At 35.3% G+C, this 17,801-nt stretch overlaps 1 protein-coding gene across 2 annotated transcripts in view; it reads right to left on the bottom strand.

Annotated features, from left to right (window-relative positions):
* Positions 1–13,756: 13,756 nt before the first annotated feature.
* Positions 13,757–17,801, bottom strand: part of LOC135219752 (mitochondrial proton/calcium exchanger protein-like) — a 164,095-nt gene continuing 160,050 nt past the window's right edge. For both annotated transcript variants that reach the window (XM_064256797.1, XM_064256796.1), the window contains one exon: positions 13,757–16,652. In XM_064256797.1, coding sequence (XP_064112867.1) covers positions 16,154–16,652 — 499 coding nt within the window. In that variant the 3' untranslated portion in view covers positions 13,757–16,153. The remainder of the gene's footprint in view (positions 16,653–17,801) is intronic.

Consider the following 17,801-nt stretch of genomic DNA (forward strand, 5'->3'; position numbering starts at 1 on the left):
TATGGCGCCGATAACCGGAACTCGGCCCTTTATGGCGCTATAAATCGCCGATTTTATGGTGCTAGACAAGCACCATAAAACCAGATGGCCGATAACTAGGGACTGCCTGTAATCCCATTTGTCATTCAGGATGTTTGACAATGTTTCATTTAGTTTTTTAAGCCACATATACATAATGAAGTGGAAGTGTGACAACAGGTGTGTTCTGTTTGTGATGTATGGAGGTATGTGAAAATTCTTTTATATACATACACATGACTCGGATACATTAAATATTTATGTAAATATTCTTCTAAAGTTTGAACTTTCATTTTAGTTAATATTGTAACAACCGTTAACAAACAAGATACCAACTTTTTACATGGCCACTAGCATAAAAGTCTCTCTCTCTCTCTCTCTCTCTCTCTCTCTCTCTCTCAAATGGAAAGAAGGGGTGCTTTTAATAAAAGTGAACTGGAAGCATTATTGAAATAAGAGTAGTACAGCATTTAAATAAGTAAAACTCTCCCTCCTTGGTAAGCAGATGTTTCATATGCCTTTGTTAATGTTAAATTGTAATAAAAGCAAGGGTTGGTTCCAAGTAGTTGAGTAGCCTATGAAATAAGTATGGTTGTCATTGTTTTTACACATTTTTTAACTCGTAAATGCTGTTGAGTAGATAGCATTGGCCTCAATATTGTTTTGGTTTTGAAGGGTAGGAGGTATTAGTTTAGTTTCATGGCTGTCTGCATTAACAAATTTGTAAACTTCCTTCAGAAGTCGTGCTTATCGTGCTTCTCTGAGCATGATATACTGTATGCTACAATGAATGTACACAGAGGAAGTTGTATAAATGAACTGTTTTAGAAATTATTGTGCATGCGCAAATTAGGCATCTGTCCTTTTATTATCACCATTATTTATATACATATGTATATTAGCATCACTTTGGATTTAGTCTTTCTGTTATCATCCTCCATGTGCAGTGACCTGAAGCTAACTTTTTTATCAGATTTGTTAGGATTATACCTCCTGTAATCGTCTTTATTACAATGTACAGCTCTCCATATTCAAAATAAATATTTATTTTGGCTTTAACACCTTTTATTCATACTTTTATTTTGATCATAAAAAGCAGTTGAAGGTTCTTCACAATGGCCCAGTACTTTGGTGTAGTGTGTAGGAGGGAAATGCATGGATAAGGAGGAACTGGACAGTGGTGGTAGGGAAGATTTTCTTCCCTTGTAGATTTAGCCATATTGTTAAGTCCAATTCAGAGCATCTACATAGATGAAGCATAGACTTTTCCTAATGTTCTTAGACTGATATCCACTAGGAATTTGCCTAGGTTTTGACTGCACTCTGCATTTGATGAAGGTTGGAGTTGAAAGGCGATCTCAATTATAGAATGAGAGTACCTGACTTGATTTAACAAAGTAAAACTTTTATGTTAATCTTCCCTCTTTGCAGCGTGCAATTGCAAAAAAACTTGCCACCACTGAGGGTGTATATTTAAACCTGGATAGGTTTCGCTATATTGGTACCCCATTAAAGGTGTGTGTGGGTCGAGCTCGACCCCGAGCGTCTAGAAAAATTTGCCAAAAATCAATTAACTTCATTTTTGCTGTACATTTTAGTTTCTAAAATAAATTTCAATAAACACATACACTACAGAAAATATAAATAATACCTTCTACAAATAAAATATTTATTACAAATATTTTTAAAAATAAGTATATGCAAAAAAATATGTACAAAAATATTAAAAAAAAAAAATACAAAATAAGCTATATACACACAAAAATTGAGAGAATCCTTCCTAAAACTACAATTTACAATAGTATGTGACTGCCAGAAAAGGTGTCGGACCCATAGAGGTCAAAATCAAAAGAAAAAAAAAGGGTAAATTTTTTTGGCCAAAAAAAAAATAAATTAATAAATAAAAAAAAATGGTACTAAATGAAATAGGAAGTGGCTAATTTTGTATAGAATTAAGTCATTTTATCCTTGAACGGAATTATGTAAAAATTATTTGGACAAAGACGTTATTTGCTATTACAGTGATACCTCGAGATACGAAATTAATCTGTTCTGAGGCGCCCTTTGTGCCATGAGTTTTTCGTATCTTGAACCACATTTTACATGTAAAATGGCTAATCCGTTCCAAGCCCTCCAAAAACACCCCAGTAAATTCCATAATAAAGCTAAATTGACCTATAAACAATGAAATACTACAACAATTTGGACCATTCAATACATAACTTAATACGTACTGCTAATTACCTGTAAATAAAGTGTACTATTATTGTACATGGTATACAAGAAATTCTGTACGTATGTAGTAAAATGTGGAAGCTTACCTGGCGACAGAGGAGGAGGACAAACGGCAGATACGTACGTACGTACACTTAACTTTACGAAACACATAAAAAAATGTAAGGAAAACATACATAAACTAAACTTTACGAAACACATTTACAAAACTGTAACACTTAACTTTACAAAAAACTAAAATTAAAATTTTTTTTTCTTATTACATTTATTTTTTACTTTATTATACTTTACGTACTTTTTTTTTTTTAACAAAATTCCAACTTCATCACCACTTTCAACTTTGTTTTTTAGTATCACTTGGTTCTTCCTTTTTGCTTACTCCTGCTAATACTAAAGGCCTCTTTAAAAAATAACTATCCAAGGAAGATTGCTTCTGCCTACTTTTCACAATGTTCCTGAAACGACTCTGGCAAGCCTCATCGAACTGCGCAAGCATACGACTTGTGTAAGCCTTTTTGGGGTGTCTTTTTTTTTTTTTTTTTTTTTTTTTTTTTTTCAACAAACGATTGCACTTTATGAAAAGCAGCTAGAACATCCTTAATTTCTGCCGTTGTCATAGGGTCGTCCTCCTCCTCCTCGCCGCTGCTAGAGAATTCCTCTTGAACAACGTTATGTTGCATGGCCTCCAACTCCTTCAGGTCATCCGTCGTAAGCTGCTCTTGGTGCTCCTCGAGAAGGTCGTTGATGTCTTCCTCGTCGACGACCAGCCCCATGGACTTGCCGAGTGCAACGATCTCGTCAAGATCTGGTTGCAAAACAGTTTCGGGGTCGTCAACCGTTTCTGAATCTGCAGCAACAGCTTCGCCCACGTCGAATCCCTCGAAGTCTCTGGCGGATACGGCATCAGGCCAGAGTTTCCTCCACAAGGAAGTCAAGGTTTGCCTCGAAACCTCCTGCCAAGCTTGGTCAATGAGTTGGATGCATATCACAACATTGAAATGCTAGTTCCAAAATTCACGCAAGGTAACGTTTGTGGTATCGGTGATGTCGAAACATCTCTTGAAAAGATGTTTCGTATACAGCTTCTTAAAGTTTGATATCACTTGCTGGTCCATGGGCTGGAGGAGAGGGGTGGTGATAGGCGGAAGTAAACAACCTTGATGAAGGAATACTCTGCTAGGATATCTTCCTTGAGGCCAGGAGGGTGGGGAGGGGCATTGTCCAACACCAGCAGACATTTCAGAGGGAGGCGCTTCTCTTCCAACAATTTCTTCTCTGTCGGGCCGAAACACAGATTTACCCACTCTGTGAACAAAAGCCTCGTTACCCAGGCTTTTGCATTAGCCCTCCACATCACTGGAAGCTTCTCCTTAAGCACTTTGTAGAACAGCGTTACAGATGGCAACCAGACACTGGGTGGCCTGGAAGTGCAATAACATACGTATAAGAACGTTTGCACAAACTTATAGGAATACCCATGTTACAAAGTAATATGCCGGATCATTCCGGATTGAAACAATATAGAATATATATAATATATATATATATAAATATATACATCCCGGGAACTGTGTAAGACATTAATCTACCAGGGACTGTATGACCCGGGAGGGATACACTAAGTATCCCGGGACGGCCACATGAACTTGAAGTTCCGTGGCAAAACAGAGATAAAAAACTAAAATAACAATACATTATGTTCGCCCATGGAAGAGCAACTTCCGTAAACATAACCCTCAACGATTACCGGGGAAGCCGAAATCCAAACCCGCCTTATGCGGGGAGGGAATGTATAGGCGAATGGATGAAAACTCCGAGAGTTGAAAGAAGCAGAACGCACCCAAACCACGGAAACCGAGGCTGAATACGCAGAGCACCCATCAACTCAGGAGAAGGTCGGCTGAGAAGCGACACCCACCAAGCTAAGGTCCTGGAGGACCTTCTGTACCCCCCCTCCGCCGATTCGGATCGGTCGTCAGCGACAACCTGAGGGAGAGGGGCACCCAACTACTGGGAGCCCCTCGTGCGGGTGAGGGAAGTAGGCCTGATGGGGTGACGATCATATGGCCCAGCGTATTCCCGCAGATATTAGACCACGAGGAAAACGCAGGGACAGCCTATGTAGGCTAACCGACATAACATCCAAGATATATATACATAAATTAAAACAATTACTTAAAGCTAAAAGAAAATCATGCTTTAACACGGGGGCGGTTATATATGACTAGTTAAAACTCGTAAAACATTAAAACGCTATGAAGGCCACCCGATGACGGTGGTCGCACAAAGGAAACCCATAACTAGCCTACTTTCATAACGAAATGAAACGGAAGGCAGACGAAAAATAAAATAAACGAAAATAACTTAATGAAATATACCAAACCAGAAATACAATATAACGGTGGGTAAACGACAAAGCACGTAATAAAGGCACGTGCTCGAATAAAGGCCCCCGTGCAAATCCATGAAAATAATGAAAATATAAATAAGCAAAAACAGGATCGACCTAAAACTGCCACCCAAGATATAGATAAAATATGTACTGAAATACCACACGGTAAAGTAGGATGGATGCCCACGCAAAACCGATATAATAAAAGGGAACGCTGTAAGGGCGATTCGCCGCCGCTACGGCCAAGTGATGCCTAACAAAATCCTAAATAAAGGCAAAACGAAAGGCAAACTCACTCCCTAAATATTGTCAAAAACGGAACAAGTACTTAACTTGGGTGAAGAGGCAGACTAACGATCCATAATGAGATAAAACACAAAATATGAATAAAGAGCAGACAGCTCTAAACAAACATGCCAACGCAAGGTGGCTATCGAAAAGTATGACGTCACAGACGCCTTCAACGGGGTAGCAGGGTGTGACCTATGGGTCAGCTCCCCGTATTTAGGGGATTTTGATGAGGAAAAGGCTAATTGGAGGGGTTGCTGTGGTAGTGTTTAACACTCGCCCCAGGTTTATACCGACACCTTTTTTTATAGGTGAGCGAGTCAGAGAGTTCTGACATGTCCAATTTAGCAGTTCTCTGGTATTATAGCAATATTTTACTAGAAATAGTGCTAAAGGAGACATATTTCACGGAGCGACACGGCCGAGCCCAGAAAATGCTCACTTTACCAATACAACACAGAACTTCAGTTGTTAATAAATAGGACAGGAATGTCAGTCATGGAAGCCAGACTCGAGCTAAAAGTAAGAGGAGTTAATAATCCATCCAAAACCCCCACCTTTTCAAATGTGACTAAAAACCAAGACATCAAGCAGCACAATAACAAACAAGATAGTATAAACATAGAAACTAAATTTCATACCAATAATGCTGAAACCCAAAATAAAAGTGATATTATACCAACCAATACCACCACTAACACATATGATTCAGTTATCCATGGAAAAGCTTCCAATGGAAGAGGAGTTAAATGATACTAATAATCGAACTGACAAAAAGAAAAGAATACTGGAACAAACCCCGCGTAAGGGAAAAAAAGTGAATATTGAACATTACAATCAATCTAAAGAAACTCCAACTACACCAGGAGAACATTTTAAAAAAGATATTATACTAAACTCATCACAAGTGCAAATACACAATTACCCTCCATCTCAATCAAACAACCAACTTCTGGATAGTAAAGAAACAATTAATCACACTTTACAATTCCCATCAAATAATACTTATGAAAATCATACCATTGAACCAAACCAAAATATAACTATCATCCCCCAACCATCCACAAGACACAAATATTCCATTAACAACAACAAAGCAAATAAACCCTCAAACCAACAGTCCTTATCACTACAGAAAAGGACCAATAGAATTACAAAACCAGAAATTTCTAAAGCTAGATCAAATACTTATGAACCAATAATTAACATCACCAAACATATTTCGTCTTGTGGGTGTAATGAGTGCTTCGTAGGTACATATAACAAACTAACCACCAAGACAGAAAAGACTACAACATGAGAACGAATTATGTTCTGAATCCTTAAAATACAAAAGGGAAATTATAAAATAATAAATAGACGTATTAATATTCAATTATGAAAAACAAACAACTGCAGAATCTAATAACGAACATACAAATACAACGATTAAAAAACCACAAATAAATTCAAATGCATATAAACTACGAGCCAAAGCAAAATTGGCAATCAATTTACAGAATTTAACACCAATTCGTCCCAATAATGGAATATAAAATTATTCAATGGAATATAAATGGTCTCTTAACCCAAATACGTCTGGGTGAATTACAAAGAATCTTACGAGACCACAACCCAAAGTGCATATGTCTACAACATATAGGAAGTAACCCTACAAATATCAAACACTATAAAACTGCCTGTTATTCACCAACTGACGATGGAAAATTAGGCACAGCTAAATATGTTCATAATAGCATTACATATGAACCTTTCAACATACCATCTATGCCATATCAAATAACAGCTATTAAATTGTATATGCCTGACAAAAGTAAAATCACTATTTGTAATTTATATAACCAACCAAATTTCAATGCAAATTTTAGTGATTTTTCTGAACTTATTAGCAAAAGTATACACGAACCCCTACTTATAGTAGGAGATTTTAATGCACATAATCCCTTATGGGATACTAATAACCCCACTGACATATCCGGAATCAACATAGAAAAAACTATAATGAAACACAACCTATGTTGTCTCAATAAAAGTGAAGTTCCAACATATTTTTCAAATACACACCAAACCTTTTCCTCAATTGACATTTCATTATGTTCAAATGATGTAGCCGAGATATTTGAATGGAATGTCCTAGACGATTCATTCACAAGTGACCATTTCCCAATCATTCTGAACTACTTAAGTAATATCAAAATATTGCCACCTACAAGATATAATACCCAAAAACCAAACCTAAATGGGATAAATATTTCCCTATACACTCGAAACATACCACCATTCCCACATACTTCATGTGAATCCTTCTCAAACTTCATAATAAATGCTGCAGATAAAAGCATTCCAAAAACCAAATCACATTCCATAAAATCCCCTGTCCCATGGTGGAATCCAACCTTAACAACCTTAAGTAAATCACTCGACAAAATGCCCTATAATATAAACATATTAAACAAAATAGTTATAACAAATATAACAATTAACCACATTAAATCACTATATAACAAATATACAGCCAAATTTAGAAAAACAGTAATAGCTGAAAAAATCACATTATGGAAAGAACATGTCTCAAAAATATCTTCACACACGTCCACAAGGGATATCTGGCAGAAGATAAGGAAAATCAATGGAAAACATATAAAACCTCCAAGAATGCAATACATCTAAATGGAAAAATATACCATGATACTTATGAAATATCAAATATAATTGGAAAGCATTTTGAAAACATCAGTGCTTTTCTAGCCTAGATATACATTTTCAAAATATCAGAAAACAAAAAGAAAATATAATACTCAATTTCAGAACTATTGAAGTCATGGAATATAATTATATTTTCAACATGGATGAACTAGATAATGCCATCAACTCATGTCATCCCTCCGCACCAGGATATGATAAAATATCATTGAAATGATGGAAAAATTAGCTCCTATAGCTAAATCATATTTATTAAAATTTCATAATAGTATCTGGCTAAAACGTGTCTTTCCTGATAAATGGAAACATGCCATAATAATTCCAATAAATAAACCAGGAAAGGATGCAAGTAATCCATCCAATTATAGACCTGTATCCCTAACAAGCTGCCTATGCAAAATCTTAGAAAAAATGGTTAATGCATGACTAACGTATGTAATAACCAAAGAATCCATTTTAACACCAACACAATCATGAACAATAGCTGACAGATCAACCCTAGATCCCATAACACATTAAGAAGATCATATCAAAAAAGGCTTTGAACAAAAAAAATTAACAGTAGCTATATTTTTTTATATAGAAAAAGCATACGATACAACATGGAAACATAACATCATGCAAAAACTCCACTCCAAGGGACTACACTTACCAATATTTATTAAGAACTTTTTAACAAACAGAACTTTTCAAGTAAGAGTAGAAAATTCCTACTCAGTAACCTATAAACTGGAAGAAGGAATCCCACAAGGTAGTGTCTTGAGCTGTACATTGTTTGCTTTAGCAATCGATGACATTACTATAAATTTACCAAATGGTGTAAAAAACAGCTTATATGTTGATGACTTTGTTATTTACTATATGAGTAGTAATTTGAGACATGCTCAGAGTCCTCAGTACTGCCATTGCAAATATATGTAGTTGGACAAATTCAGTTGGATTTAAATTTTCAACTGATAAAACAAAAGCAATCACCTTCTACAAAGACAAAAGATGGCTGAAGAACCAAACAATCAAACTTCACCTTTATAGCACTGAAATACAATTTTGCACAAAAATCAGATATTTTATCAACATTTAAATTGGAAAGAGCACATCAAATACATTAAGGCCAAGGGCATCTAAGCCCTTGCCATTTTGAAAAAGTTATCACACACTACTTAGGGAGCAAAGCGAGAGATTTTAATGATATATAAGGCAACGGTCTTATCCATAATAGATTACTGCTGTCCAATATATTCATCTGCCTCAGAATCTGCCTTAAAAACTCTCGATGCAGTGCACCATGAAGGCATGTGATTGTGCACAGGTGCATTCCGATCGTCCCCAACAAGCTCGCTTCTGGTAGAGGCAGGTGTGTTGCCCTTGATACATCACTGTAATTTGATAATACGAAGAGGTCTTTCATTGCAAGCGGGAACGTCTCCTGCAGCTGACTGCTTTCAAAATTGTAATCCAGTAACAAAAGTTAATAGTACTAGCTCTTTCCCAAAATGAGCCAAATACATAATGAACTTGCATAACATAGAACCAATTTTTCACCCACCAATGGAATTGCCACCACCTTGGATTTTGAAACGAATAAAGATATGTACTTCCCTGTCTTACCTGCTTAAAAAGCAAATGTCAAGTACAGAAATGTACCGCCAACATGCTTTGGAGCACATTAGAAGAAAAGGAAGCAAATTCATGGTATATAAAGAGGGCTCCAAAAATAATGTTGGAGTAGGAGCATCTGCATATTCAAAAATATGTTAATCAAAAGAAGCCTACCTTTAATATCATCAATATTTACTGCTGAAGTCACAGTCATACAGATGGCTCTTGATATGATATCTGAGGCAAAAGCAAGTGTCTTATTTTCAGTGACTCGCGTAGCGCTATAGATGCTAAAAGACATTATAAATCAGTAAATACAAATAAAAATTTGCAGGAAATACAAATAAAAATTTGCACCCGTGGGAATAAAATGAAATGAAAATGCAGACTCAGCTGCCAAATTAGCCTGCACTATCCCTCCAACAATTACACATGCCCCAGTGTCAGACTGGATAACATCTGTTAAACCATTGATTTACCAGGATTTGAAAAGAGAATGACCCTCAGTGCCAACCACAAATAAACTTGAAAACATAAAAACTGAAGTGTATGCTTAGAGGACATACTCACAAAAAGAAAGATCAAGAGGTGATCCTAACAAGGCTCTGTATAGGACACAAAATTCTTGCATGGTCACTTGATGTCAACAGCACATGCTGACCCAATAAAGTGTAATAGATGTCAAACACCCATGACAGTGCAGCATTTACTTATGGAGTGCTCAAATTGGACCCAACAAGGATCAATTTATCTACGGAATTAAAAAATGAAAAGTATTCTTCCTGAAAGCAAAGATTTTTCAATTAACCCTTAAACACAAAAGCGGTATTTTAAAAATCGTCTCCCGTATGAGCGCCAAAGCGGAAAAAATGTTTTTTTCAAAAAATCACAGCATGCTTACTCTTCAAGATTAAAGAGTTCATTTTTGGCTCCTTTTTTTGTCATTGCCTGAAGTTTATTGTGCAACCATCAGATATGAAAAAAAATATCATTATCATATATAAATATTGGATATGACAGCGCAAATAAAAATTTCCATATATAATTGTATACAAATCGCACTGTGAGCAAAACAGTTAAAGCTAAAGAGTTAATTTTTTTTCGTTGTATTGTACGTACACTAAATTGCGATCATTTTGGTATATAACACATTGTAAAACGATCAAGGCAACACAGAGAAAATATTATCACAAAATGATGAATGAATTTGTAACGCATGGACGTAAAAAAAAAAAATAAAAAATTCACCATAAATCAAAATATTGTGCTAGACTCTTCCTGTTTGTTGCCAAATGAAGGTAATTGATTGAATATTACTAGACTGCAAGTGTTGTAGCTTACAATTGCAATTTCCGACCATTTCGATCGAGTTAAAGTTGATCGAAGGACGGATTTTTTCTATTTATGGTTATTTATATGAAAATATTTCAAAACTGATAAAAGCTACAACCATGGGTTGTTTTTAGTTGTATTCTACATGAGATTGCACACATTTTCATATATAAAACTTTATGTAACGGCTAATTTTAAATGGTGCAAACATTACGACAATCGGACGAAAAAATTTATTATTTTTTTGGAAGAGTTACAGCACGGTCGTAAGGAAAAAGTTTATTTCATAAATTCACCATACATCGAAATATTGTGTTAGACTTTCAGTTTGTTGCAAAATAAAGGTAAATGATTGAATATTACTAAAATGTAATAGTTTTAGCTTACAATTGCGTTTTTTGACCATTTCGGTCGAGTCAAAGTTGACCGAAGGTTGAAATTTTGGCACTTATCGTTATTTATATGAAAATATTTCATAACTGATAGAAGCTACAACCATGGGTTGTTTTCTGTTGTATTCTACATGAAATTGTGCACATTTTCATATATAAAACTTTATGTAACGGCTAATTTAAAATGGTGCAAACATTACGACAATCGGACGAAAAAATTTATGATTTTTTTGGAAGAGTTACCGAGCGGACGTAAGGAAAAAGTTTTTACATAAATTGAAATATTATGCTAGAGACTTCCAATTTGTTGCAAAATGAAGGTAAATGATTGAATATTACTAGAATACAAGAATTTTAGCTTACAATTGCGTTTTTTGACCATTTCGGTAGTCAAAGTTGACCGAAGGTTGAAATTTTGGCACTTATTGTTTATATGAAAATATTTCAAAACTGATAAAAGCTACAACAGTGAGTTTTTTTATTATACATGAAATTGCGCACATTTTCATATATAATACTCCATGTAACGGCTAATATAAAATGGTGCAAAAATTATGTCAAAGTGACAAAATAATTTCCGAGATGTGTCGCTGATGCTTTTTAGTGCGAGAAGAAAGAAATTCGCGCTTGCGCGCCTGGATAACGATTGTAAACAAAACAACGCCTTGATCCGTGAGTTCCCAGCATCCCCCAAGGCGCGTGATTCAAAAGTTTTCGCCTAGTAGGCCTATAACTATTTTTCCACGAATTTTAAAAAAAGTTTTTTATATTGACGTACCATACGTCCCATCGGCACCCAACAGACAATTTATATAGACGTTTAATACGTCCAATCGGCGTTAAAAGGTTAATAACAATATAAATTTTTAAAATAAGACAGGTTTCTTAAATAAAGTCTAAATTTTTTTCTTCTTCTCCTTCTCAGGATTAATCCATGAGAACCAGCCCGAGAAGAGTCTACTTGAGACTCAAAGGATCTGGAAAAACTAAGCCCTATTAATAATAATAATAATGAGTTTTAGGGGAAAATCTTAGAAATTATGTAGAGGGAAAAAGAGTTTGAGAATAAAGGAGATCAGGTTAGGAAGAGAGGTGAGGGAGAAAGAGGTAAGTGATTATATATTAATTTAGTCGGTTATTTTATTTTTCCGGTATTGGTGAAATGTCGGCATTGTTCAATGTATGGGAAACTTGTTTGATTTCAGAAAATGTTCGTAATGTATTTAAGTTGTGTTTGTGATGTCATAGAAGACAAGATGGCAGTGGCAGGGGTGGAAATGTAAACAAATCAGAGAACTCAGAACTAATCTGGTAGGAGAGAGCTCTCTCTCTGTCTTATAGGAATTTGTGGGTTGCAAGTCTTATGGTGTTGTTCAAAGTCTTAAGCTGGATTATAATGGGACCGAGGAACGTGAACAGAAGGGTAGATTGCATGATTGTTGCATATAGAAAAGATTGGAGTAGGAAAATATTCAAACTTTATTACCTTCAACTCTGAAATGGGTGGTTGATGCTTGAGGGGGAGAAGTCACACCACCTACTGATTCAGCTACAGGAAACAGCACAACCACTGGAGGATTCTACTGTAGCAAATGTGGCAGTCACAGCAACTGAAGGAACAGCAGACACATCGGGTTTCGTTCATCATTCTTCCTTCCTACTAGGAAGTAAAGGAAGACAGCAAGCAACAGACTACTTGAAGTTGAAGAGAATACCAAATTTTACAAAGGTATTCAAAGGAAGACATCCCCTACTGTCTTTGTCCTCAGATGAGGGGATGAATGGGTTTGTAGCTTGTAGGGAAGCTAACCATCCCAGCAGGGCAAGATCAAGATGTAGATTCTGTAAGAGGAACAGCAGCCAGTGGCAAGAAGAAACTGGAAGGGTTCAGGTCCACTTAAGGAATGTTATTTCTCAGGGTTTGACAAAATCCTCCTCACCCTTTTCATACCATATTTCTCATCACAGGAAAAGGAATGAGTACATTCCATGTCCCTACAATAAGAGTAAAGTACATACATGTGGGTCTGCAAGTGTGAGAAACACTAAGTGACTGCATGCCCTTCCTGACCCCAACACTAGTTTAGCTCACGTTTCTTCCTGGAGTAAAACAAAACGCAATACAAAGTAACACCTCATATTGAAAAAGAACAGCCACAGGAAGCTACCAACACACGTCCAAGAATCCACAGAGTAAACAAGAAAGGAGCTGGAGTGTCCTCTTGTTATGGCCACTAAAGAAAAACCTAAGTGGCAAGAGTGAAGCAAGTGAAGGGTTACCACTCCCATCTTCCATTTTTGCCAGTGAATCAAATAACCCTGTTACAAAGGTTCAGTGGCAATTCCAGCTTGCACTGAAAGATATTCCATTTATGAAAGGCATTGGTTGTATACCAGTGGGACAAAGTTACAAATTTGAATAAAGATACTTTAAGGTTATGTTTACTCGTGCAATTCAAGTCTGGTTTGCATAAACGTTGGCTCACGACCTTTGAAAAGTGTAATCTGTATATATGTTAAGTTATGGGGATGTATATTTAAGGCTAAATTAATTTAGGTCTTTTTTGGCACAGTTACCTTTAATATTGTGTCAATTAATTGATCAGTCAATCAAACCACCTAAGTATAATGTACGCAAATAGGCAATGAAACCCGTATTACATCCAATTAATTTATTTTCTGTATTGATTAAAAAAATTTTTTTTTTGTTAAAATAACAAATTTAAAGTACTTTTGAGAAATCGCTGAGAAAGATGATTACCAAAAAACCTGAGGTATTCAACTAAAAGTACAAGGGTAGCAAAATATGAATAATTTATTATCAATTTACACTCAAGGCCTTTGAAAACATTAAACATTTGGATAAAAAAATGATCAACTTTTTTTTAATGTGCAAATATAGTATAATTATTTGTATGCTCTAGTCTTGATAAATTTTCTTTCCAAAAGGATGATTAATTGCAAGAGCAATTATCTTTAGAAATTATAGTGGCACATAAAGGCAACAGTAATTTTTGACCTACAACTCTCTCTTCAGTAACAAACAGCAGTAACAGACTTCAGCAAATTTTGAATAATGGGTAACTATTGTTTAGTATGCATACTTCGACCTTTCACTGTACTTATAAACTTTTATACTTGCAGATTCAAACCAAAGTCTAGATACTAATGTTTACAAGGTGAAATAGGTAAAGACACTGAAGAGAGGCAAGGGAACCTCAAATTTGAGCCCAAGATTGATAACCAATATTTCAAATTTTGTATCTGGTATCAATCCCCAACAAAAAAGTAATGTACTATTGGTATGCTGTTAGCTATGTAATTTGATCAAGTTTTCATAAGATGTTAATATGACATTTTACGTTAGTGAAAAAGTGATGCCTTATAATTTATTTACTCGAAAAAAAAAAAATTAACCTACTAATCTTTCTCAAAAGTTAATTTTAAGCTCAAAGATTTGTAGAAAGATGACAACACTGTACATAGTAATACAATATATGTTTATATTCATATATATGTATATAGATATATATATATATAGGTACACTTTACTGTACACATTACATATACACATATATATGTAGATAAATATATATAATCTGTAGTAAAACTCAAATTTAAAATAACAGAAGATAACAATCTACATCGTAAATATCACAGCACATTTACAGCTGGTATAATAAATACAATTTTACTTTATATATACTGTACAAATATTACATTCAAAAATATATGCAGAGGAGAAATGCTACCCATAAGTGATTACAGTAACAGCCCAAGTAGCTTGTTCCCTATATGCAGCCAAACACGACGTAAGTTTATCCTACATGTAAAGGCCTTGCAGTGGAAAAGTTTTATGGATTAATCGTACTGCTTAACCTGCTTGGGACATTACTGAAATAATCACAGACTGAATGAGAAAAATTAATATTTATAGCTATTTTCTCCATTACAAAACACTTCTAAGAATTAGAAGCTAGAGCCTGGATATTGCAGGACTAAAGGACTAACAATACCCAAATTACAAAAACAATCTTAACATTTATGTTAAAACTATTTTAACAACCATTAGTCATCAAGAAAACTATGTATACCTACAAAAACATAATTAATAAATTTGGATGATCCAATCCATGCGGTTAGACTGTGCCTAGAATAATAATAGCATAAGTATATAATTCTAGCATACAAATTTGAAATGCAGAAAGTTTTAATTACATTCTTCAAGCACTTTCCTTGAAAGGTTTTTAAATATTTATCATGCTTGGACAGTCCCTTTGAGTTTAGAATGAGAACTGGTTTGGGTAAATGTTTAATGGACTAAATTTTTCCATCACTATTTTAAGCCAAACTACTCTGTCTTAAATTTTTCCACCACTATTTTAAGCCAAACTACTCTGTCTACTTAATTAACCTGAGTGGCATGCTTGTTTACATTTATATTTCATAGAAAATGCTGAATCTACAAGAGCATAAAAATTTCACCCAAAATACCATTTCATAAAGTGGTGCAACACAACTTTGTCTTATTCTTTTAAGTACATATTGCATTATGTTCGTTCAACTGCAAACAATATATCACTTAATACCTATAGCATGACAATTTACATACTGTACTTGTCCTAACTGGAATTTAGTCTTAACATATACGCATATTAACACTTTACAAACTGTAATGACAATTTGCATGAAAATCAATAAAACCATTTACCCCCCCCCCAAAAAAAAAAAAAAAAAAAAAAAAAAAACTGAACTTGTATGCTTGTAGTGAAAGTACACAGACAAGATTTAGAAATTTTGCAGAAGTTTACTAACCGCACGAATGGTCCATGACCTCTTGAAAAGAAAAATAAATAAATGTATGGCCACTGTGTCTGTAGGTATAATAAGGTGTCTTATAATTAACTGACCTAGTTTGTACGAAAATAAAAATGCTACGAGAGGAAATCAGGTTACTGTTAAAACTCAGAAATGCCTTTTGTTATTTTTAAACCTTTATGGGAATTTCCCTACAATATGTGTTGAACTGCAAAGAAAGTACTATTAAAATTTACTTTTCAAAAGAAAGATATAAATATACTGAACATAGTTCATAGAAGCTATAAAAAATATACCATGAGAACAACAGCCAGGGTAAAAATGCATTTCAGTGTTTTATTTGTAAACCTAAATTTTACTTCATTTTATCGAAGGGTCATTGACTTCGTTTTGCTTGCTTTTTGTCCTCGGTATCGCTGGTGTCTGGACCAATGCCAATTCCTTCATGTTGTTCGCGTGTAGCATTGGCCAGCTCGGATTCTATTTTTGTTTCGTGTGATTCCTTCACTTTATCATACATCTGTTGAGGTGGTGTGGTTATAGTCTCATGACTGGGTTCACGATCTTGGCTTTTCATCTTCACATTTTCCTCCATTGTTCTTTTCAAGGCATGCTGAATCAAAGTGGCTGTTTCCAACTGTTCCTCTTTTGCCATCATTTCAATAATGTCTTCAACAAGTTTTGGAGGTACCCCAGTGTGTTCATCTAGCATAAGCTCTAGAACTTTCAACACATGATCTACCTTAACTCCTCCATCGTGATCAAAATCCATTTTGACTAGTACGTCCCTAATCATCTCTACTTTTGAAGTATCAGGAGTATGACAGATATATGTCATATGCTTGGCAAGTTCTTCTAGGCTGACAATTTCCGCTCTAAAACACAAGATAATATTAGTTGCAAGTGATAAACATAAAAAAGCTGGTTATTAACATACTAATTATCATTAAGTTGGCAATTAGTAGCCCCCAAGGTTAAGGGGGCATCCATTATACAATTAAAATCTTTAAATATTGGTATGTGACTTACTTTTTCACTTAAATCAAGATTGTGATACTGAGCAATTTTAATCCCAACAAACCATTTTGAGATTCAGTAAAAATCACTGGTTTGTAAAATTCATATACCTACATTAAAACAACAACAACAACAACAACCACCACCAACCAACTCATATCACACTGGACTGTTTTAAGAAAAGATCAATTTTATCTTCCATGCAAGTTTGAACAAAAATATAAAAAGTTCTAATTCACCAATCACAGATCTTAGCCTACTGTATAGTCAACCACCTGTATTTGTGGGGGTTAGGGATCACAACCACCTGTGAATACTGAAAATCAGAAATATATATGGGAACTGCCCTCCCCCAATAAAAATGCTTATTTGTAACACTATTTCAAGCCAATCAGCTGGTGCCCTATTAAGTGACTGGCTCTTTCCACCCAATAGCTAGAGTGAGAGACAATACATATGCACAATAAAAATATTTAAAATGCATCAGGTACATACGGCTAGTGATGTGTACACACCGGTAAATAAAAATGAATTCAAACTAGGTCATAAGAATATACATTCAGAGAACATTTTCCAGCAACAATTGCGTGGACAGCTGGCTGACATCCATGGGATGTCTGTAATAGCCAATCCCCCTCCTGCCCACATTCATGAGGTTGTAATCTTGTAATCAAGACCATCATCATCTCCATGGCACTGTGAGGCTGCACCTATGCTCTACTTTTTAAGAAGTCCCCTGGCGAACAAGATCACCCTTCCGATAGTGACTACCTCCTCAGTTGGGCGAATGGCATCAACGATGCTTCCATGAAGGTCACTGGGGAACTCCCATGAACATCTGGAACACAGCACCCAACTGTGTTCGTGTGAATAGTGGGCATGTCTTGCTTTCCCCCCCACCTCGCTCATGTCAAAGGGTTGAAATCACTTCCGAATAAAACCATTTTCATCCAAGGGGACTTTGACAGCAATTTCCTGGAACAGCCAACGTCCATTCTGATAACAAC

This window comes from Macrobrachium nipponense, chromosome 1 (assembly GCF_015104395.2).
Source record: "Macrobrachium nipponense isolate FS-2020 chromosome 1, ASM1510439v2, whole genome shotgun sequence".
In the NCBI taxonomy this organism is placed as follows: Eukaryota; Metazoa; Arthropoda; class Malacostraca; order Decapoda; family Palaemonidae; genus Macrobrachium; species Macrobrachium nipponense.